General features: G+C 51.9%; 1 protein-coding gene across 2 annotated transcripts in view; it reads left to right on the top strand.

Moving 5' to 3' along the window:
• Nucleotides 1–19,182, top strand: part of IQSEC3 (IQ motif and Sec7 domain ArfGEF 3) — a gene marked incomplete at its 5' end in the record, with an annotated part of 104,722 nt that extends 85,540 nt beyond the window's left edge. Inside the window, 7 exons of one of the 2 annotated variants that reach the window (XM_081130144.1) lie at nt 3,016–3,155; nt 4,326–4,451; nt 6,409–6,508; nt 6,657–6,818; nt 10,099–10,191; nt 12,220–12,269; nt 15,529–19,182. In XM_081130144.1, coding sequence (XP_080986270.1) covers nt 3,016–3,155; nt 4,326–4,451; nt 6,409–6,508; nt 6,657–6,818; nt 10,099–10,191; nt 12,220–12,269; nt 15,529–15,966 — 1,109 coding nt within the window. In that variant the 3' untranslated portion in view covers nt 15,967–19,182. Of the gene's footprint in view, nt 1–3,015; nt 3,156–4,325; nt 4,452–6,408; nt 6,509–6,656; nt 6,819–10,098; nt 10,192–12,219; nt 12,294–15,528 lie in introns of both variants that reach the window. The other variant, XM_081130143.1, reaches the window with a different exon arrangement.
• Between the last annotated feature and the right edge of the window lie 4,396 nt (nt 19,183–23,578).

Here is a 23,578-nt window from a genome sequence, read left to right as displayed (position 1 = left end):
TTGTTTGTGGGTTTATTCCAGTCTGTGTAAGTCTTTTGTACTGAGGTGGGTCTCTTGTAGACAGCACATATTTGGATCTTGTTTTCTTATCTGTTCAGCTACCCTCTGTTTTTTGATTGGGACATTTTCAACTTCTTATTACAGCAGTCCCTTTAACATTTCTTCAATGCTGGTTTGGTGCTGATAAGTTCCTTTAGCCTTTTTTTTGCCTGGAAAGCTCTTTATTTCACCATCTATTTTGAATGATAGCCTTGCTGTATAGACTGTTCTTGGTTTCAGATCCTTGTTTTGCATTACCTTGAATACTTCATGCCATTCCCTTCTGACCTGTAGAGTTTCTGATGAGAAATCAGCTGACAGCCTTATGGGAGCTCCTTTGTAAGTAACAGATTACTTTTCTCTTACTGCCTTTAAGATTCTCTGTCTTGAAATTTTGGCATTTTAATTATGATGTGTTTGGGTGTGGGCCTCTTTGGGTTCTTCTTGCTTGGGACTCTGTGCATCCTAAACTTGAGTGACTTTTTCCTTGACCATGTTAGGGAAGTTTTCTGCCATTATTTCTTTAAACAGGTTCTCTAACCCTTGCTTGCTTTCACTTCTTCTAACACTCCTATGATGTGAATATTGTTATGTTTCATGTTGTGCCACAGCTCCCTTAAACTATCCTCCTGTTTTTTAATTGTTTTTTCTTTTTGGTTCTCTGATTGATTGATTTTTTCTACCTTGTCTTCTAATTTGCTGATCCAATCCTAAGCTTCCCCTAATCTGCTGTTCATTCCTTCCAATGTTTTTTCTTTTATTTCTCCTGTCATTCCTAATTTTCTTCATAGTTTCTTTATATTTTTTCATGCTGTCGAGCATCCTTATGATCAGTAGTCTGAACTCCATATCTGATTGATTACTTATCTCCATTTCACTTAGCTCTTCTTCTGGAGACTTCTCTTGTTCTTTCATTTGGGGCTTGTTTTTGTCTTCCCATTTTGGCTGCCTGTTTGGATTTGTTTCTATATATTAGGTAGATCTGCTAGGACTCCCAGTCTTTTGGATGGTCTCTAGTGCAGACCAATGTTCAACACTGTTTGTGACTAGCCTTGTGTACCCTGTTTGAAGTTTTCCACACTCCACAGCTTCTGGTTTCCTCTGCTGAGGTTGAGTGTGTTTGGACGGGACCACGATGTGCGTTTCCAAGCCCTGGGTCCAGAAGCAAATTAGGCAAAGACTCAAAGCACCCAGAGGCTGTTATTCAGTCTCTTAATAAGCCTCAGGCTGTAGAAAGGCCACAGGGTGGGGCCAGAGGTTTTCCAGCAGGGTGAGGCAATTCCCCACCCCCCCTCGCCAAAAGCTGCTTGGAAGGTAAATGTCTGCCCAGGAAAGATGTCCTTGGCTGTATGGGAGAAAGACTTAGCACCAGGGTCCGGATGGCTGCCCTCTGAACCCCATTCCCCCAGCCAACCCCCCTAGATTCTCCTCATATTGTTCTAGTCCACTCTGCCTTTCCTCTGCTGGCACCCAAGGTGAGTGAGTTCACACAAAACTTTGTGTGTTGGCTCTTTAAGAGGGTGCCTGCATTTCCAGACATCTCTCCCTGACAGACAGAAACTCCTCTGCTTTTCACAGCCAGGTGTTATGTCGGCATCTTTCTCAGTTCTGGTGCCCTGGGCTGGGGAGCCCAGTTTGGGGTTTAGACCCCAGAGTCCTCAGTGGGGGAACCCCCAACACCTAAGATATCCCTCTGGACCTTCAGCTGCTGCCTATGGGAGCCTGGCTAGCCCTATTGTGCCTCCACACTTCCTACCAGTCTATGCAGACTCCTAAAGGTCCTTGGTTATGAGGGTAGTCTCCAGCTCTTCTTCAGTTGCAGTTGATTATTCAGGGTAGTTTTTTTATATTTCAGTTGTGATTCCCTTTTGGTCCTGGAAGAGTGTCGGTGTAGCTTTCATTCAATCCACTGCCATCTTGGATCTCTATATTGTGGATGTATCCTCTTTTAAAAATTCCTTTTTACCAGAAGATTCAGAAAGAGCAGGTGTGCAACCTACCATCTTTACCTGGGAGCCTCTGTGTAATCAGTCTTGATCCCTGCTTTTTCTTGCCCCGGTTTGATTTCTTTCAGGCCCCCAGGGGTGCTGCATGGCCCATTAGCCCACCTTTAAGAGCCAAGTACAGATGTGGAAGAAACAGGGTCAATACAGAGAGTTGCTCATAGAAGGTGAATGTCCTTTCAGTCATAAGAAAACTCCTTTGAGGACACTTGCCAAGGTTGCTTTATTTTCAGTTTTTTCCTCTTATCAAAGAAGTGTACTGTCATTAAAGATTTAGAAAAAGTAGTTCTTTATTGCCTCTGTTTCTACTTCCAAAGAAATTTGTTTTCATGTTGATACATTTCCTGCTAGTAATATTTGTTACCAGAGTTTTACCATTACTATGAAGTAGGAGGTGGATAGAGGGCCTCCTTACCTGCATTGCACATGGGCTGCCCTGCTCCTCTTCAATCAATGTCTAATTCTCCCAACGTTCCCAGCGAGGGAACAATCTTGTCACTCATTCAGCAACTAATCACTGAGCACTGTGCTCCTTATTGGAAGGGAAGGGAGGCCCAAGAAGGGAAAAATTCAAAAGGAAACTAGACAGAACATTGGCCTTTAAGATGCTCTCGTGGCAGGGCAGGGGAGAGGGGGTTAGACAAATGCATGGAGGACAGACTGCAGAAACAAGGTCATATAGCAGGTGCAGGGAGGCTGTATTTGGAGGTGGGAGTGGAGGTTCTGAAACAATAGGAGATGAGGCTAGTAATGTGTGTTGGGATCATATTATAATAGTTCTAGTGCCTGGCTAAGGAGTTTGTCTTTAATTTAGTGGATATGGGCAGCCAGCCATTGAAGGCTTTGGAACAGGGACAGGGCAAAATCAAGGCCACCCTTTGGGAGCATCAATCTGGTAGGGGCTTCCCCTCTCTGACTGCAGGCTTCTAACACATCTTTCCTCCACCTGCCCACCTCCCTTCTCACACTGCAGGCGTGGATGATGGCGCAGACATCCCCAGAGAACTGGTGGTAGGCATCTACGAAAGGATACAGCAGAAGGAGCTCAAGTCCAATGAGGACCACGTCACGTATGTCACCAAGGTGGAGAAGTCCATTGTGGGCATGAAGACAGTAAGTGCCCACTGCAGAGCAGTATCTCTCGGGGAGGGTCATGTCCTCTTCTGTGTCTGCTAAGCTCCCCCATTGCCAATCTCCTCTCATTTTTTTCTCCCTAACATCTCCTATTCTCCTCCTTGCCTTTCAAAAACACTTTTTATTACTCGTGTACTTAGTAGTTATTGAGTCCCTACCGTGTGCCATGCACTGCACCCTTGTTGCCTCTGTTCCCAGCTGCTGCAGCAGGGAGACTGAGGTGAGTTGTCAGGCAAGACTGCCCAGTGCTCTAGGGTTGAAGCATCTGGATGGCTAGATAGGGGGGTTTAGAATGAGGATGGCTACTGGGCATTCCTGGCTAGTCCCACTGGATAGACACAGAGAACAGGCTGAGGTAGGCTTTAGACTGTGGTATCTCAAACCACAGGGGTGCCCCTTAGTTGCGACCTGTGTCACAGGCAATATGTTGTGAGTTTGCAGTTATTTTTAAGGTAAGCATTCTCTTTGGTTTACTACTCTACTTACATGACAGTGGAGGCTCTTCATGCCATAAATACAAAGGGTGTGGAGCAGGTTCTGGGTTCGGTCTCCAGTTCCTCCTCCCTGAATTGCTGGGGGCACTTTGGGGACCTCCTTGGAGGCTGTGCACTGGCTCCTCCACCCAGTCTGCACAGGGTTGGCCCTTTTCTGCCCAGAGCCTATATTGCTGAGGTTTTAGCATCTCTCTGGTCTACAGATGCCACTGGAGTAGATGGTTTTTACACCTTGAGGTGTCCCTGTAGTCCCCCATTTTCTACACTTGCGTTTAGGTGTGCAGTGGAAAATGGGTGGGTGCCATCTTACAGGCCACAGCCTGGGAAATGGGGTGCCCTCGAGAAGGTCTTGGAGGGAAACAGGTTGACAGCAACTGGATGTGAACAGTCTGGAAGTGCTTATCAACTGTCTTTCCCATTCCTTTACCTCCTCACTTACTCCAGCATACTGAGCCCTTCTCCCCCAGCATTGCTCCCTAAGAAACGTGAGGAAGGGGAAAGAGCCCCAGTGAGGAGAGAGGAGGTTTAGGGTCAAGTACAGGCCCTGTAATAGTGTCCTGGGCCTCCATCTGCTCTTCTGGGAAATGGGTGCTTTGGGTGGGGGCAGGGCCCTGAGCTCTGGGCCATCTCCTGCTGAGCACATGCCTCTCTCCAGGTGCTGTCAGTGCCCCATCGCCGCCTGGTCTGCTGCAGCCGGCTCTTTGAGGTGACGGATGTGAACAAGCTGCAGAAGCAGGCCGCCCATCAGAGGGAGGTGTTCCTCTTCAACGACTTGCTGGTGGTGAGCCAACAGGCCCAGGCACCTGCTGGCCTGCTTGGCCTTAGCGGGGACTCCCAAAGAGGAGCAGAAGAGTTTCACACCAAATGCTGTGTACTTAGTGGCTGATTTACCTTGTTTGTGGCATTTTTACATCATAGGTGTGAGGTAGCTCAGGTGGATAGGATCATTTCTACCTTATAAGTTATGAAGTGGAGGCATAGAGAGGTTAAATCATTTCCACTGTCATGGTGGAAATGAATTAGATCCTGGATGCTCCAGTCCAGTATTAGAGGAAGCCTGGGCAGGCAGGATACAGGGATGTGCTTCATGTCCCACAGCCAGGGTGTATGGTGCTGGTCCTGGACCTAAGCGCTGTCCCTGGGCCTGAAGAGATGCTGGTGTGTGTGTGTGTGCATGTGTGTGCGTGTGCTCACGTGTGCATGCCCACATCTGTATGGTACTCATTCTTTGCTCTTTGAAGACAGGTATCTATTCCACACATGTTTAATGAGTGTCCACTGTGTGCCATGCATTGTTTTAAGTGCTAGCAAACAATGGTGAACAGAATTTGGTTTCTGTCTTTCCTTCATATCCCACATCCTGTCTACCCATGAATCTGATTGGTACCACTTTTAAAATTACCCCAAATCTAACGATCTTGCGCTAAGGTCCATCTTCCACAGAGCCAGGAGTGATCATTCCAGAATGCATTTCAGGCCTGTCTGCCATGCAGGAAAAGAAAGTCCCACCTTCCAGCCCGGGGCTCCAGGACCTCTGACCTCTGACCTCATGCCCTGGCTTCTTCCTTAGCTGCTCTGGCACCTTGCCCCACAGGCTGGCTCCCGTGGGCCCCTCCCATGTACCCCCACAATTCCATCGCAGGCCTTCCTTTGTTCTTGCTGGTCCTTCTGCTTGAAAAGCTCCTCCCCCTCATTCCACCTACCCCCCCACCTTTGCCCTACCACCACCCTCTTTTCATTCAGGTCTCAATTCAAGCATCACCTCCTTACACAGGCCCTCCCTGCCCACCTAGCAAGGGAGCTTGCCAGTCACTGTCTAATCCTTCATTTCCTTCAAAACACTTCTCAGTTTCTGAAATTACCGTATCTGTTTTTTGTTTGTTTGTTTGCTTATTGTGCTGTATTGTCCCTGACTGTCTTCCTCCACCAAAGCATAAGCACCCTGAGGGCAGGGCCTTATATCTCCCTTCTCCTGTGTCTCCAGAGTCCAGCTCATGGAGGGTGCTCAAGAAATATTTGTGTATTGAGCAACTGGCTTACAGAGTTTTCATTTTAGTAGAGTAAGGAGATAAAAAAGTAATTGAGAAGACAAATATCAAATTGAGAGGAAGGTGCTATGAAAACAATAGAACAGTAATAGGACAGGGAGTGACTGATGTTAAGGTGGACTTTTTGTTTATTTATTTTGTTTTTGTTTGGTTTTTAGATAGAGCAGTCAAGGAAGGAATCTCTAAGGAGGTAGCATTTCATTTAATATCTAAGTAATGAGAGTAACCCCACTGTGCAAAAAGCTGCAGGGAGAGTTGTGGAAAGGGAGTAACATGAGCAAAGGGCCTGCGGTGGACAGAGCCTGCCCTGTTCAAGCTACAGAAAGGAGGAGAGTGTGGCTTGAGCATAAGCCAGAGTAAGGCTGGGACTAGATTGGTTTAGGCAGGAAGTGTGGCTTAGCTTCTTCTAAGTGCAGTGGGAATAGCCACTGGAGGGTTTTCTGCAGTAAAAAACACACAACCCGTATTTTGATATAGTGGGTGTTTATATATGTGTGGTGTATGTGTAGATGCACATGTATGTGTATGCATGTGTGAACATATCCTAAGTATACAAGTGTGCATGTGTGTATACGTGTGTGCATGTATCTTTGCTTGTGTGGTCAGGATTGTCCCTGGGGTTCATGCATCCAGGCTTGCACATGCATGTGAACACCCGCCAGTGCATCTCTGTCTCCCTCTCCTGGACAGATTCTCAAACTTTGCCCTAAGAAGAAGAGCTCCTCCACATACACCTTCTGCAAGTCAGTTGGCCTGCTGGGCATGCAGTTCCACCTCTTTGAGAATGAATGTGAGTCCCTGTGGGACCCAGGGATGTGGCGGAGGATGGTTGGGGGAAGTTGAGGGCTGTAGGGAGGGTGGAGGGGGAAGCATGCTGGGCTGGCTCCAGCCTCACCTGCTGCTGCTCACGGCCCATGGGCCTGGGGTCTGGTTTCCAGATTACTCTCATGGTATCACCCTGGTGACCCCACTCTCGGGATCCGAGAAGAAGCAGGTGCTGCATTTCTGTGCCCTGGGCTCAGACGAGATGCAGAAGTTTGTGGAGGACCTGAAGGAGTCCATCGCGGAGGTGACAGAACTGGAGCAGATCCGGATAGAGTGTAAGGACACAGTGCAGCCCAGGCTCTCTGAGGCGGTTGGCAGGGTGGATGGGCCAGCTCCCAATCAACAAGGGATGGAGTTGGCTTGTAGACAGACACACTCTGACTCCTTCCCCCACTTTGGAGGGAGTGTGTGGTGAGCCAAGGACCCTCCTACAGTCCTGAACCCTCCCCAGCCCACTGCATAATCACGGCCCCATGTGGGTGCACTGCTCTTCTGTTTCTTCTCAATACATCGAGGTAGGCTAGAGCATGCATGCGTGTGTGTGCACCTAGCCAGGCCATGGGGCTGCATGTGGGCCCCTTGGAGCTGAGAACTCCTCTGTTTGGACCAGGACGCTGAGCAAGCTGACCAAGGCAGGCATGCAAACCAAAGAGGTCCGGAGCCTAGTTTCTCTGCCATCAAATTCCCTGTACAATCTTTTCCTCTGGATCCAGTCCAGGTTCATTATAGCTGGTTGTTTCGTTTCTTTCATCTCTTTTCATCTCAAATAGTCCCCCGACTTAATTTTCATAAAGTTGTGCTTTGAAGAGCCCAGGCTGGGTTTCTGACTGTCCCTCATCTTGGTCTTTCTGTTTTTCTAAGGAAAACCTTGATTCTTGATGGCTCCAGTTCAGGAGGTTTAGAAAACACGGTCTCTTCATATGTCCGGGTGGTTTACTGGTTGCTTTTCGGCTTAAGAAAAGAGCAGTGCTGACCTGCAACCTATGTCCATCTGCAGGCTTTTACTGTTTAAGCACTGCTGTGGCTTCAGATAGCCTTTAAGACAAATAAGAATGGATTCAGAAAGTAAAACAGAAAATAAAACTAAACTTCAGGTCTGCCTTATACAACCAATTAGTTGAAAAACATATCTAAATTCATAAAAACCTGCCCTGGCCCTGTGGCTTAGTTGGGTGGAGCATCGTCCCATGCACCAAAAGGTTGCAGGTTCGATTCCCAGTCAGGGCACATACCTAGGTGCCTAGGTTTCAGGTTTGATCCCCAGTTGGGGGTGCGTACAGGAGGCAACCTATCAATGTTTCTCTCTCACATCTCTCTCTCTCTCCCTCCTTCCCTTCCTCTCTCTCTAAAAATCAATAAAAATATCCTCGGGTGAGGATTAAAATATATTCATAAAAATCCATTAGGCAACAGGAAAGGCAGTGGGAGTTTTTGAGCAGGGACCATATTACGGAGTGCTGCTTTTTAATCAGTGTTTGGGATCACCTGCTATGTGCTAGGCAGTTTGTTTATATTCCACTAATCCTCACACTGATGCTGCACGGTGGGTGCATTGTCCCCATTTGCCAGATAAGACTCAGAGAAGTTAAGGGGTGTGTCCAAGGTCATGCATATTAAAAGCAGAGGAGCTGGAATTTGCATTTAAGTCTGATTTTGAGGTTCATGTACTTTCCACTCTGGGAAGGAGAGAAGAGGTTTTGTTGATAGTTTCCTAAGAAAACAACCAAAGCTAAATCAAGTTAAAATAAAAAACCCACCAGACCAGACTATATAATTCCAGTTACTGCTTAGGTGAAGGGAGGGTGTGTAAATTCCTGTTCTGCACTCCGTCAACATACTTGAGTTCACCAGTTCACCTTTTCGAGAGGACTGGGCTGATGCTCAGAGATGCAGCTTCTGCCAACTGTTGATCTTGAACATTCTCAAGAACACCCCCTGAAATGGCTTCACTTCTCTCATTGTCAAAATGTCAATGGGAGGGAAAAGGGGGGACATCTGTAATATTTTCAACAAAATAAATTAAGAAAAAAATGTCACAGGTGGCTCCACACAGCCCTGGGGAGCAGCTGGGGAGCCACAGTGGGCCCATGGGCACCAGCATTATTGCAAGAAGCTCCTTTTCCCCTCAGCCTGGGTGCAGCACCTCATATATCTCCCCAGAGTACAAAGGAGTAGATATCACCAGAATCTGTATGTCAGGAGGCGAATATCCTCTTCTGCTGACTAGAGGGCAGGGAAGTAGGGAGAGAGGCTCACATCTAGCCCTTTGTCTTCAGATGGGGAGAGAGGGAAGGAACAGCTGAGGGAAGATGCAGGCAGGGCCAGTCAGGGAGGCAAGTAGAAAGGAGCAAATGAAAATCAGCAACAGCTACAGTTTATTGAGCACTGGTTCCGTGCCCAGCCCAGGGCTGAATGCTGAACTTACTGTTATATAATTCTTGCCACACTTTCATGAGGTGAGTAGCATTGTTCTCATTTTATAGATAAGGAAACTGAATCTAACAGCGCTTGAGGAGGTTGTGAAGTTCACCAGTCAGTGACAAAACAAGACTTGTACCCAGGTTCCTTGGACTCCTTGCTCACTTTCCCAAAGCCGAGAAAGCAGCTCTGTGGGGAGAGGAACGAAGCTCAGTTCCGTCAAGTATTTCACATTGATTGATGCTGTGATTCAGGCAATCAGGACAAATGGTTTTGGTTTGGGGGTTTGCAGTCTGTGTCCCTGGATTATAGACAACCGGAGAGGCAGATAATGGGACCCAGGAGAATAGCTTTAATAAAAGGAACTTGAGTTATGTCCCTGGAAGAGAGAAGCTGAAGGAGTGATTTAATAATGACTGTCAAATCTCCAAGGATGGTCACTGGCAGTTCTCTAGCAATACCCAGAGAACAAGGAGGAACGGGTTTTACAGTCAAGAGAGAGAAATTGGAGTTGAGTACCAAGACAGATGCCCTGGCCACGCAGGTGTGCAGCACCCACAGACCCTTGGGCACTGGGGTCTCTTCCTGGGGAGCAGCAGAGGCTGGGGTTCAGTGCCATGGGGAGCGTGGCGGCTGGCCAGACCTCACTTGCCATCTCTAAGGTCTACTGTGCCAAAGGAGTCTTACACAGTGTAATAAAAGGTATTTAGTGAGCACTTGCCACAAGCCAGGCCTTGTTCTAAGTGCCTTAATGTATTTCCTCATGGAAATCCCCTTAAGGACACTTTGAAGTGGGCACTGCTGTCCCTCAGGTGAGGCATGGAGAAGCTCAGTGACTCGCCTAAAGCTACAGAGAGAAAGTATCAGAACCAGGATTCAAACCCACACAGCCCACCTTCCTCTTCTTAACATCTTCTACATTCAAGTAGATATTGTCATCCCCATATACAGATGAAGAAACTGAGGCTCCAGAAGGTATTTAACTTGCCATGAAGTGGGGTGCCCGACCCTGAGGCCCATGTTTTGTAGCGTGTTAGGGATTTGCCCTCTTCCCGCTCTGTTTCCTCCTTTCCTTCTTCACCTCGGTGTGGCTGAGGTTAGGGTTCCTCTCTGTTCACGAGCCTCTCCATTCCCTAGGGGAGCTGGAGAAGCAGCAGGGAGCAAAGACACTCTCCTTCAAGTCTGGAGGAGCCCAGGTGGACCCACAGCCGAAGCAGGGATCGCCTACAGGTGAGCCTTGGCTCTGCTTCTGAGTTTCGGACCCCAAGCCTGGATGGCTGGGGCACAGGTGGCATGGACGCCACTTGCCGCCCCTGGGCTTGGGTTTCCGGGAGATCTGGGTAAGGGAAGTGCTCGTTTCCATGGCCATTTCTTCCTGCTGAGGAGTTCCAGGCTTAGTCTCATGGGGCCTCAGTGGTGGGAGTGAAGAGGAAGGAGAGAGACTGCACCAGGGCCCGGCGTCCACATGCTACATCCCTGTCCCCCCCCCAGGAGTCAGGCCTGAGCCCTGATGATCCTGGCCCTGGTGACGATGACTTCTGTCCTCACACACCCAGGCTCTCCGGAGACCGCTGTTCACTGGGGGGTTAATTGTTCACTCCGGACGAATGAAGCCAGCTTTAGGCTTTATGTCCCCTTTGGCCACGTTCTCTAGGCCTGCTTCCTTCCTCCCGCTGACACCTTCTACCTTCCTACACCTCGCCCTGCCCTTACCCCCACCTTCAGGGAGCACGAGAGGACTTGCCTCCACCTTTACAGTCCTGAACGAAAAAGAATTAGGAGAGGTGGCATGAGAATTAAATCCCATCCCATCAAACCCCCAGCAAAGGACCCAGAACTGTGCACTCATTAGTTAATTCAGGCACGTATTCTTACATGCAACAAACACTTACTGAGTGCCTGCTGTGTGCCCTGAGCTAAGCCCGGAAAGCCAGGGTCCTAGCAAGACACCAGCTTGAGCCGAGAAGCTCCAGTGGGTCTCATGCTGGTCCACAGCTCTCAGTGAGGCCAGGACGCCAGGATGCTGCGACACAGCACCCCAGGACAAGGCATACCGGCTGGAAGAGGTGACTCATTTTCTAAGCAGGGCTTAGGGCTCTTTGAACTTTGTGGAGATTCTCACTGTGATGTCACCTTCTGTGCTTGAATTTGACCTGCCATCATGCATTCATGATCCTCCTTGAACACGCGCACACACACACACACACAACACACACGCCTGGTTTTCAGCCGGCCCCTTTATTTCTATCAGGTCACAGCTGCTTGTTTTCACAGCTGTTTAAACTCCAAAGCTGAATGTCAGCTGTGATTGATTCCCTGACAGCCGCTGCGCACTCTGCACTCCAGCCTGCCTTTTTTGAGCTGCAGCCCCTGGTCAGGCCAGGCCACGTGTCTCTAGGGCCCTGTCTGTCAGGTGTCTCCACATGGTGTACTTCTTGATGCCAAATGCTGGCCCAGCTCCCTTTTGTACTACAGAGAGCACAGGGGTGAGCACAGCGTGGGAACTGGCAACCTCCCCCACCCCAGAGGGTGTGAGAAATATGTGGGTCTCCAGCAGAGGAGCCCTGGAATGTCTGCTGGGTGGGGGTGGGGTGGGGGGGTAAGGGAGATGACTAAGCCAGAGAAAGTCATCAAGCTGTCCCTGGGGGTCCAAAGGGTCCCTGGTGCTGCACCAGGCCAGTCAGAACACCCTTGTAGCAATTACAGAGCCTTTATCGCCTCTGACACGCCAGGCCCTGTGGTGAGTGCTGTGCGGGCCTCACTTCACTTCACTGAATCCCCAGCAATGGGCTAAGCAGCAGGGATGGGAACAAACAAGGAACAAGGAGCCTGTGTTTGAAGAAGACCGATAAACGTGGTGCCCACAAATGCCCAGTAGAGCCTTCTTGTGTTTCTGGGAGCCAAGAAGCAATGCCAGCTCATAACCAACTTACACAGTCCCTATGGGAAAAGCTTTGACTGTGGGTAAATTAGACTCAACGATGCCCACATTCAAAGGAATCTCAGAGATCTTCTGGTCTGCAGAGGCTCAGAGAGGTGTAACATCTTGCCCAAGGTCACACAGCTATTAAGTGGAAGAACTAGGCTCCAACTGCCAGTCCACTGACCTGGCTGCATCTCAGTCAGGAGTGGTGTGGCACCCAGCCACACCAACCCCGTACTCTAGTTGCAGGCATGCTCAATTTGAGGGGGTAAGGAGGGGGTAGGGGTTTGTATTGGGAGGGTGGAGAATGAGCCCTGTGCTCTTTGCATTCAAAGCCAAAAGGGAAGCTGCACCTGGTGAGAGGCCTTCGGAGAGCACTGTGGAGGTAAGTGGAGGCCTGGTTGCCCAGGTGAGTGATTCTGTGCCCCAGCTTGTCCTTCTCACCGTCTCTGTTGTTTCTCTTCTCAGGTATTAATCAATGCCTCCCCAGCCCGACTCACCATTTTACCAATTTCAAGAGATACAATTAAAAGTTACTGCTAGCATGGGTAATGCCACTGTTCCAGCGCCTAATTAAGCTGCAGCATTTTTCCCATCTCCTAGCCTGGCCCAGCTGATTGCCCTCCAGGGTCCAGCTCTCAGACTAACACCATGCAGATGAAGCCCTCCACGCAATCCCTCCCACACACCCCAAGCCCACATCCCCAGCACACTAATCTCCTAATACTTGCTATATCAGAGAGCCCAATATTCCCCTCCCCCAAGTTCTCCCATCCTCCATGAGGGAGCCTGGACCCTTTCCGGAGAGTCACCCCTTCTAGGGTGGACCCTGCCCTCCAGATGCCTCTTGGAGATGTTGGAGGGTGGAGCTTCTCCCTGAAATAGCTGGTCCATCTGGAAAGCTGACCATGGGGTAGGGGTGTGTGCTGGAAAAAATGAGGCAGAGTAGGGCTGGGGTCTTCAGGGTTTCCTGGGGGGAGAGCTGATCTCTCTGAAGACTGTCCATGTCAGAGGGAAGGGCAGCCCATCCTCAAGCCACATAGGAAGGCACTGGGGAAGCAGCAGCAGCAGCCAGTCCTTCCCAGGCCTCAAAGTGTCACCTGGGGGGGGGCATGGAGTTGCCCCTGCAAGCCTTGCTGGGCCCATCCTGCATTGGCTCCCCTCAAGCCCCAATGAGCCCCCTCACTCCTTTTCTGCCAAGCCTTCAGGGACCACTAGCTGCTCACACAGACACCTCCTTTCCCACACCCCCCAAGCTGGAGGAGCCCCCATGTATAGGTCTGAGGGAGGAGCCCTGCTGCCCACCAGCCTGACTAAGCTCCGGAAAGCCCTAAGATACCCCAGGGGATCCCAGTTTCCTCGCTTCCCCCTTCCCCACGGCCCCCATCTCCCACACACCTGTATCTGGAGGAGGCACCTTTACTCCGAGGAGCTTCCTGCCCCAGCAGCTGACAAGCCCCCAGGGTGGGTATTCCATCCCGTCCCCTTCTCTCCCCATCTTCCTGCAGCTGCCCATTCTCTAGCCTTGCAGATAAACACACGGAGTTACCAGTCCTCGGGTTTGTTCTGCCAGCCCTGCCCGCTCCTTAGCCTGACCTGCATAGGGAGGACAAGCAATCTGATGGCGCGTTCTCTCCTTCTGCCCTGCCCAGAGGGCCATGTGGCTATCTGCAAGGCTGCCACCCCCAGCTAGCCCCAGGGCCCTGCCAATCTCTGCTCCCCCGCACAGAGGGCAGCCTCGCTGCCCCGGCCTCTCAGCTGGACCCTGAGCTCTCTTGTCCCCTGCCCTCTCTCTGACATTTCCTCATTGCCTGGCCCAATCCCCCTGGCAGGCGCTTCTCCATCTTCTCCAAGCTGTTCTGACCTGCTACTCATGTTCCATCCTCAATCTCTCTCTCTCTCTCATCAGCAGGGAGGTGAGAAGAGGGTCAAAATTAGAGAATGTTTTGCTGTCACTTCCTGCTTTTCACTTACTATTAAAGATAAGGGATCGGGCTGGGGTGGGGAGGAGGGAGGTGGGACAGTGGAGGTGGAATCAGAAAGCAGGAGGTGAAAGGAGGGGCAGGATGAGGCCAAGAGCTGGGGGCTACGTGGGGGCAGCTGGGGAGGAGGAGGAGCGCTCAGCGAGTTTGGACTGGGGCAGCTGGGCACTTGCCTGGGGCAGGGCAGTTGTAGAGTCTGAGAGGAGAGAGCGGAAGGGGCACAAGCCTGCCCCTGCTGTCTTGGCCACTTTCCTCCTGAGAAATAGGTCAGAATAATGGTGGGCGGGAGCCTGTCCCCTCCAGCAGCAGTGGACAGAGGCCTTTTGCCCAAGTGAGGGCCACGAAGGGCTCCCCAAGAGGAAGGAGGCCCAGCCAAGCTCTCTGCCTGCCCTGTGTCTTGGTAGGGCAGTGCAGGGCTCAGGGGCCCCTTCATTAGTTTGTGGGAATTTCAGGCCTGAAAAGTGCTGCCAAGGCTGGAGGTTGAGAATGAAGAGTAAAGCCTGCAACCTGCTGAGCGTGGTGTGGGGCTTGTGAATATTGAAGGGCAGACAAAGAACCAGGGCTCAGGGGCTGTGGAGAGAGACACAGTCTACTGGCAGTGCACAGACCCAGGAAGGGGGGTGCCTGCAATTGCACCTTTTGCCAATAAATAAGGTTAAGATCTGCTGGTTTAGGGATCTGAAATAGTTTTGGGCTGGGCCATCCAGGTCTAGGCCTGGGGATAAGGTCCCCTCCCTATAACCTGGATCTTTCCCAAACTCTGAGCAGCCTGTCCTGAACCAAGGACAGTAGGAATCATCCTCAGAGAGAAGGGTCTCAGGCACCCCCAAAGGGCTCAGGTGTCCAGCGTTGTAGTATCTAGAGACTTAGGGGTGAGGAATTAAACCCCTCTCCTTCCAGAATCCTCTAGATTCTCCTCCCCCTCCCCCTGCTGTCAAGAGGAGGCCAGGCTGGTTCCTAGTAACCTCCATGGCCTGGGAAGGGAGCTGCCTCCTCATTCCCCACCTAGGAGACAAGGATCAGAGTCTTTCTGGGTACCCGCTCCTGCAACAGAATAAACTTAACCAGGACCCAGGTTGGGCCATAAAGGCAGCTGGGGATCTGACTCTGGCCTTTGCTCTCTGGGCCGCTCTTGAATGTGTGATCATGGCCTTAGGAGCCCGGGGGGATGGGGTAGGTCCAGATGCTGAACCCTGTCCCTGTGTCCTCCCTTGGTCCTCAACACACCCTTGGGAGGCAGGGAGGGGGCAAAGACCCTTACCCCTGCTTTTCAAGCTCAGGTGCTGGTAGAGAGGAAGGTAGGGAGAAGTTTACCCATGGCCCAAAGCCACCCAGCAGGCCCATGAGATCAGACTGCAGAGCTATGCAGAACCTGAGAGTCTGGAACAACTGCTCGTCTCACAGATGAGGAGACTGAGGCCTAGAGAACTGAGGCTGCTCATAGTGGCAGAGCCCATTAGTCTCTTGACTGCAGGGTTGGAACGTCCGTCAGCTGCCAGTTTTCCTCGGGTGGAGACATGGGAGTGAGTGAAAGTGAAGGCTGAGAGCCCCCATGGGCACAGGAGCCAGGGAAGGGGAGAAGGGAGGCTCAGGGTAGCCAGTCCTAGTAGCTGGGTATTAGTCTTGTAACATTCCATGCTTCTCTGGCTGTTTCTAAACTAGGTGTCAATTCACAACAGGCTTCAAACGTCCCAGCACAACTCCGGACTGGGGGCCGAGAGGGGAGCTCCGGTGCCACTGCCAGACCCGCAGCCTAGCCCCTTGAGAGAGCAGGCCCTGCCGCAGTTGCCATCATCACTGCCCACGCCCCCAGGGACCCTGGTGCAGTGTCAGCAAATTGTCAAGGTCATTGTCCTGGACAAGCCCTGCTTGGCCCGCATGGAGCCCCTGCTAAGCCAGGCTCTCTCCTGCTACGCCTCTTCCTCCTCTGACTCCTGCGGCTCCACACCCCTGGGCGGCCCAAGCTCCCCAGTCAAGGTCATCCACCAGCCCCCACTGCCCCCCCCGCCACCCCCCTACAACCACCCTCACCAGTACTGCCCACCAGGCTCCCTGCTGCACCAGCGCCGCTACTCCAGTGGCTCCAGGAGCCTGGTGTAGACTGTTTCCCAGGAGGGCAGCCACCAGGTCCCTGGGCTGTGCCCAGGAGCCCCGGCTGCCACTTCACTGCTCCCCACACCCTGGCACACTGTGTTCCTGGTCACCATCACCATCATTTTGGAAAGAGAACCCCAATCCCTGGCACCTGGGTTTGCCTCACCTGACCATGCCTCTTTACTCAGTTGAGCACCCCGCCCCTTAAATCTGGAGACCCCACCGCACTCTCCTGGGCCCTGCACAGCCAGCACGGCCAGGCCTCCTCATCCTCCTGCCACCAGTCACCACGTGGACCATAGACTGGAGAGAACAGGAACTGAGACCCACCCAGCTTCTGGATCCTGAATTTTTTGGGCCCTGGGCCTCAGGCTAGGAGGGCCTGAGGTACAAGGGGCTGGGGGCCAGTATCCAAGCACCGGACAGAAAGTGGCCTGGCTCCCTGTTCAGCTCTAGATGCTGCAGTGGCTGAAAGGTGGTCGGCCCTGGATCCCTGGAGGGACCAAGGAAGTGAGAGTTGTGAGGAGGGGACTTTCTCTGTTGCACCTGCCCCCCCAAAATTGGCAGAACTCAGGAGGCTGCTGGTCTGTCCCCAAGGATGTTGGTTGTCCTGACCACATCCTCCCCCTCCTCCCAGGGCCTGCTCTTTCTCTGGAGCTGGGTCCTGCCTGCCCAGGGCTGCCCAGACTCCAGGAAAGCTTTGAGAAAGGGAGGAAGGAAGGGGGACCGGTCTCAGCTCTCCATAGGTCAGTTCAACAGGGTTGTGGAACTGTGAGGTCATTTATCTACAAAATGAACCTTTTTAGAGTTTTAGTTTCTTAGCCTCCAATAATACCCAGCCAATGCAAAGTGTACACCAGGCATAAACATAAACATGCGTGAGAAGTGATTAATTTCCTCCACTGTGGAAGGGGAGAAGGGGCAGTGGGCTGCCCAGGAGCAAATGCAGCCAGTGGAGGTGCATTGGGAGAGTCAGGGCTCCCTCTCGCACGGCTTTTGTGGCCTCCATGAGGGATTTGGATGCAGACGTGGGCAAGAGAAGCAGGTGCTCCACAGGCACTTGCATTTCCCTGCTGCCATCCCAACCTTGCCCCTCACCTTTAAATCTCCCACCTCCTGCCTCCTCCAGGAAGGCAACAGGCCTGCCTCCTGCAGGGGGGCACTAAAAGAGCCCCTACACCCTCAAAATTACAAAGAAGAGCAAAGTGGGGCTCACTGACCTCCTCAGGGCCAAGCAGCATTGGGGAGTCAACCTTTAGTTCACCCCACAGAGCCTGGGCAGCTCCCCTCAAAGACCTCAAGAGGTTCCCAATCATGCCCTTTCAGGAAGTGTCTGTCCCAAGCCAAGCTTGACTCTTCCTCCCTGTGCCCTCAGCTCACTGCTGTCCTTCACAGAGCTCCGCTCCCACTTGGACCCATTATCAAAGTGTCCCAAGAGGTGGCAGTGAATGTGGGCCAGATCTAAAGTGAATGTGCTTCTCCCGACCCCTACCCTGGGCCCCAACTGCAGTCCCCTGGGCCAGCTAGGAGACCCCAATTCTTCTCCCTCTCTGAGCTTCCAGATGACCTAGTTCCATTTGTATGTGTGTGGTCACCAAACGTCATTATGATGTCACCCAGTGAGTTTATTTCTGGCCCTGTCTTTGTCAACCTAGGATCCATAACTTGTGACCAATTTGCTGTCTCCCCCACTGTGGCTTCCCAGCCGAGCAGCTTTTATCCTTGTTGTCCTGGCCCCTCTCTTGTGTCTCTACTGTAATAGGGACACTCCAGTCAGAGCCTTTTGGAACGGAGTGGCTGACAGGTGGGCACACAAATTCACACATCTCTGATGCCCTTGGCCAGGGCAGGGATCACCCCGAAAGAGTGTAGGTGGGGCAGCAGGAGCAGAGTTGTGATGGGAGTGAATGAATCTTGAATGAAGGGGGCTGGACATAGAGTGGAAGTTACAGAGGGGCAGCAGGGAGTATGAGTTATGAATGGAGAGGGATTTTGAGATTACTAAACCCGTTCATGGGATGGGGACCATGAATGCCATGGGCTGGTGAGGAAGGAGCACAGTCCTGACAGTTGGGCCCTTTGTGACCTGCTCACATAGTGCTTCTAGTTGACAAAGTGCCCTCCCCCTGTAGATGGGCACAGCAAGCTGGCCCCTCCCTTCCACCTCTGCTGTGGCCCTGACTTTCCAGATGGGGACCAGCAGAGATCTTAGGACTCGAGCATGCAAACCCTTTCTCTGAGGACCAGGATGCTCAGGTCATTGGGACTTACCCCTGGGCACTGCTGTGGCTGCCCTGGGCCCCACTGGCAGCACGGGGAGTCCTGGCCTAGGAAGCAGACCAGCCTGAGCTCAGCAGCACTTGGAGCCAAGCCTGAGCTGTGAGAGGCTTTTAATCCCCAGTGGCCTGGGACAAGGTACAGCTGGCCCTCCTCACTGTTAGGGAAGCAAGAATTCCCAGGGTCAGTAGCCCACCTCCCCTCGTCAGCCAACAGGCTAAGGCTAAGACCCCTCTGTCCCCATCCCCAGAGCCTAGCCCTCAGACCTTGGACAAGCTTCCTGCCCTTGCGGAGGGCCCAGCTGGAGATGCTCATGGGCCCTCCTGCTCTCCCAAGGCTTAGGAGCAGTAGAATGCTACTGAGCCCCCAGACAGCCTCCTGGCTGTGTGCCCAATTACCCCAACATGGCCCCACTCTATTAACTCTAGGCCTTACTTTGGGGAATCTGAACCCCTCTCTCAATTTTATCCATTTGGCTCCAGAATCAGGAGTGGAGAAGAAACTAGCTTTCCCACCCACTTTTGGGCAAATCTCACCTCCAGACTTGGAGGGAGACGCTGCCCCAGGCAGCTTGACCTGGAAGCCCATCTGCCTGCCTGAGGCACACGCGCGTATCATCCCCGGGAACCTTGACCCTTGAAATCCTTAACCCTACCCCCACCCCACCTGTTCCCCCACAGCCTGCCAGAATGTCTCTTTGTACCCGATAGGCTATCCTGATAACCATCTGTCTGTCTGTCCTGTGTTCTGCTGAACATACGTTCCTGCTGCACCCCTCCTCCCTGCAGACGAACTTTCACCCCGCTGGAGAGAAACCTCTCTAGAGAAAGGCAGGGTGGCTGCACCCAGCGACTAATCCAAATGGCAAATATTTTGTAACAAAATAGCCCAGAGGTATTTTATCTGTTCAATTCATAGAGTTTTAGAGATTATATTGAAATATGTCACTTGAGCAAACTGTGTCGGTTGTGTTTTTGTTCTGCAAGTGGGAGTGACAAACTGGCGAAAGTCCGAAGCAAGGGGAAGTTCTAATGCACTCAACCCTGGGGCCTCTAGGGGCAGCTGGGCTGCTAGGCTGCTCTTCTCTGGCCATAGTGGTGTCACCCCTTTACACCAGGGTGATACCCCTCTGAGCCATGCTGTGACACGACTAGGAAGCTCTAAAGTTAATGAGGCTTGGGTATAGGGAGTCATCTGATGGGTGGGCACTGGGTCAGAGCTGGGGGTGCAGGGCCCCCTAACACACACGCGTACACACACACGCTCACTCACACTCAGCTTTGAGCAGGTGACAGTGGAGACCAGGGACAGCTTTGGAGGTAGGATCACCATGACTGCCAGTGTGCACCCAGCAGAGTGAGACGTGAGGGGCCAGGAACCCATGGGCCCTGCTTGGCTTTCTGTCATGAGAGTGAGGGTATGTTGGGGGGTCAGGGTACTACTGACCATGTTGGATCATCACCCTTAGGTGATTTTCACCAGACATCAGCTCCAGAAGCCTGACCTTCTCATCTCAGCGTCTGGTTTGATGAGACCTAGGGTGTGCTCTTCCTGCAATGGAGGGGGCAGCAGACTCGGGTGAAAGGATTGGGGGAAAATTGTTGGGAAAGTGCTTGGAGCCATAGAGTGCAATGGAGCAAACATTTACCGAGCCCCACGGTGTGCCAGGTGCCCTGCTGGTTGATGGAAGGGATGCCAACATTCTGCAGAAGGATACAACAGCCAAGTGGCTGCAATGCAAGAGAGAGAGCAGACTGAAATCAGGGCAGGAGAGAGACACAAGGTGCTTGGCGAGCATTCACAGGTACGTCAATGCTCAGTCAGCCTCCACAAACTGGCTTGACACAGGGTGACCTCTTCTGGCCGGGAGAGAAGAAGCCTTCCAGCCAAGCTGAGGCGTCAGAGCACTGCACTGTGGGAGAAAAGCAACTGGCCAGGATGGCTGGTCCAGGGACACCCACAAAGACAGCACCCAGCTCCCCTGGCGAATAGAAACCTGAACACCCAGAAATCTCAACAGCACCCCAGGCTGGGTCCCCTTACTCCCTGTTAAAATGAAAGGGAACATGATCTCACCCTCCTTCCAGGAAAAGGGAAATTCCAGGAGAAGCCTGGGGCGAGCTATGACCTGTCACATCCTGGGAACTCTTTGACCCAGGAAGCTGAGGACTGGCCCTTGGACAGCACCCCTGAGGAAACCCAGCTCAGCTCAGGCCTGGGAGAGGATGGAGGGTCAAAAGGACCTGCTGCTGCCCTAGCTGGTGTGCTCAGTGATTAGAGTGTCAGCCCGAGGACTGAAGGGTCCTGGGTTCGATTCCAACAAAGGGCACGTACCTTGGTTGCAGGCTCAATCCCCAGCCCTGGTTGGGGCCCATGCAGGAGGCAACCAATCAATGTGTCTCTCTCTCACATCAAAGTTTCTGTCTCTCTCTTCCACTCTCTTGGAAGAGCAATGGAAAAAATATCCTGGAGTGAGGATTTAAAAAGAAAAAAAAGATCTGCTGCTGTCTGTGCGGGATGTGGAGCGGTGCCACCGTTCTCCCAGCCTCCAGCCTCTGGCCCTGATAGAGCCCCCTGGTATTGCAGGCCCCTCTGGGTCCATCTGCCATAGGGATGCAGAGCTATGGTCAGGGCAGCTCCCTTATAAAACCCTTTAGATGGGGAAACTCAAAGTCAAGCATTGACTTGGAATGTTTCCAGTAGGTGCCTGGGATTTGCAATTTCTGACTGAGAGCAATGGACCAGAACAAGATGCCAGTGCTAGACATCAGGGAAATTCAACAAGTCATGAACACCTGGCGTGTACCAGGTGCTGGGTAGGTGCCGGGATAGGCCGTGAACAGGACAAACAACGCTCCTGCTCTTGAGGAGTTCCCACTGGGTGGTGCCATCAGAAATCAACAAGTAGACTGACTATTTTCACACAGCAGATGGTGGTGCAACAGAGGTGATGGGGAGGGGCTACTGTAGAGTAAACTTTCAAGGAAGGCCCCTCCAAGGAGGTGGATTCAACAAAGTGAAGGGCAGGTCCTGGGGCCAGTGAGTCTTTCAGAGACTACGTCTACAGAGATAGTCTGCAAAGGACTATTTCCTGATATGTGAAAGTACTTACATGAAAACTCTTGCTAAAGCTTACTTAGATGCATTTTACAATCACCTTTATTAAAGAAATAAAACTGGGCTTCTAGAAAGCCCAAGGCAGATGGTCACCATACTCAGTGGGGAAGGAAATGGGTCGAAAGCAGCAGGCAGCTGGAGAAGGCAGTGGGGTGAAGGTAACATCAAAGGCTGGGCCGCAGCAGGAGGGCCCAGCCCACCAGTGCAGACCCCGGAAGACAAAGCCCACAGTCAGGACAAGCTGTCAGGGCAGGTCCTGAGGAGGAGCCACCCGGGGCCTGGTCGGCCTGCAGGAGGCGCCCTGTCCGCCGCCTCCCATCACCCCAATCCAAGCGGATCAGGTTCACTATTTAAAATAACGGGTGGACTTCCTAGCCTATTACCCACCTGCTCCTGGGGTTGACAACCCTTCACACCTCAGCGTGCATGAGATAAAACTGTGGTAAGATTGATTTCTACTACAGCAGGGCGGGCAGAACACCTCCGCACACCTCCCTCCTTTCCCAGCCTCCACAGTCACGCCTAATTGATCACGGCTTTCCAAGAGTCACCATCAATCAGTATGTCAACGCCTGGGATGAAATCAACTTGCCACCCGGCTGTCATCCTCATTGAGGCACCTTGAAGGAAGGCATTTGGGAAGCTGCTGGCTGTGAGACCATGAGCCCAGGAAGAAAAGCTCCTCGAGGAAGCGCGCAGGGGCTGCTCCGGCCCAGCCCACTGTTCTCAAGAAAGCGCTCTGCTTGGCTCCTTGGCTCACCAGCGTTCTGCCCAGGGATGCTCAGGACTGCTTCCTTCGAGGACTCCACACTACTCTGGCAGCCACACTACCCTCACTTGCTCCACTCACCTCCCCCCAGCTGCCTCTGCTCTGGCCCAGAGAGAGAGCCCCTGAAGTACAGATGGCAGCCGGGTCACAGATGTAGGTCAGGGATGCCCCAGAGAAGCCACTCAGGGGCTCTCCATCCCAGGGCAAAGCATGGCCCAGAGAGGCCACAACCAGGCTCTGCTGGCCTTGGGAGAGACCCTTCATGGGGCAAGGGAGGTGTTTCCTCCAGGAGAAGGTGAGGCCGAGACACAGCCTAGTGGCCTGGAGTTGCAGGCTGACTCCTTATCTGTTCCCCACCCCTTCCCAGGAAGGTAGCCAAGCCCAGGGATGGGCCTCAAACACCAGCTCTGAGTCAGAACTGGTCCTAATGGGAAAATTCCATTCCAAAGAGGCTGGAGGATGAGAGAACTGGGTTCAGGAGATGGGAAGGAGGGATGGGAATTATTTCCTCCCCCTACTCCCTGCAGGTCTGGATGGCTTCTTTCCCTAGAGAACCAGGCACCCTAACCCCAATAGCCAGGCCCTAGCACCTCAGTGCTTCCTGCTCCCATGACCCTAAAGAACCTCAAGGCAAGCCCTGGAAAAACTGTGGGAACCAGCTGCAAGGAAGGCAGGAACCACCAGGAGAGCTGGCTCCTGTTCCCATATTCCCAGCTTCCCTGGGCAGGCCTGCTGCCCCCCACCCTGCCATGAATCCCCAGGACCATTTCCTTCCAAGACATCTGGGCTAGGAAGTAGCCTCCCTCCCTAACTCCGCAGGGAACAGAAGGCAGAGCGTGAGGGAGCCATTTCCACCAGTACAGGGAGCCACAGAACCCCTGAATGTCAGGCCTGGAAGCAGACGGGTTAGTTAGTCCAACTGCTTCCTTTTATGGATAAGGGGACTATCTAACTTAAGAAGAACAAAAAGAACATCAGAATAGTCCCAAAGTAAGTAGAAGAAATGAAATAAACTTACAAACCTCTGATAAGACTAATCATGAAAAGAGAGTCAGCATAGATAACCAAGGGACATGCTATCTATACTGTGGATTTGCTTTTAGATAAAATACGACAAATAAACTATAAACCGGAGACAGTAAATTTGAAAACCTTCACATAATGAACACTATCCAAGAAAAATATCTTACCAAGACTCACTCAAGAACAAATAGAAAATTTGAGATGTATACCCCCTCAAGACATTTAAATGTGTAGTTAAAAAATCTACCTGCACACCTTCCCCTAAAAAATACACACCAGACCAGATGATTTTATAAAATTCTACTGTAAAGTCAAAGAGCAGACAATTTCCGTCTCTTATTGACTCTTTCATAGAAAAGAAAAAGAAATTTTCCAAACTTCTTTTTATAGGTTTAGTGTAAACTTAAAAACAAACTCTAAATCAGACAAGGA

This window comes from Miniopterus schreibersii (assembly GCF_964146895.1).
Source record: "Miniopterus schreibersii genome assembly, chromosome: 2".
NCBI classification, from domain to species: Eukaryota; Metazoa; Chordata; class Mammalia; order Chiroptera; family Miniopteridae; genus Miniopterus; species Miniopterus schreibersii.
Note: the sequence above shows the minus strand (reverse complement) of the source record. Positions and strands in the feature narration are given on the sequence as shown.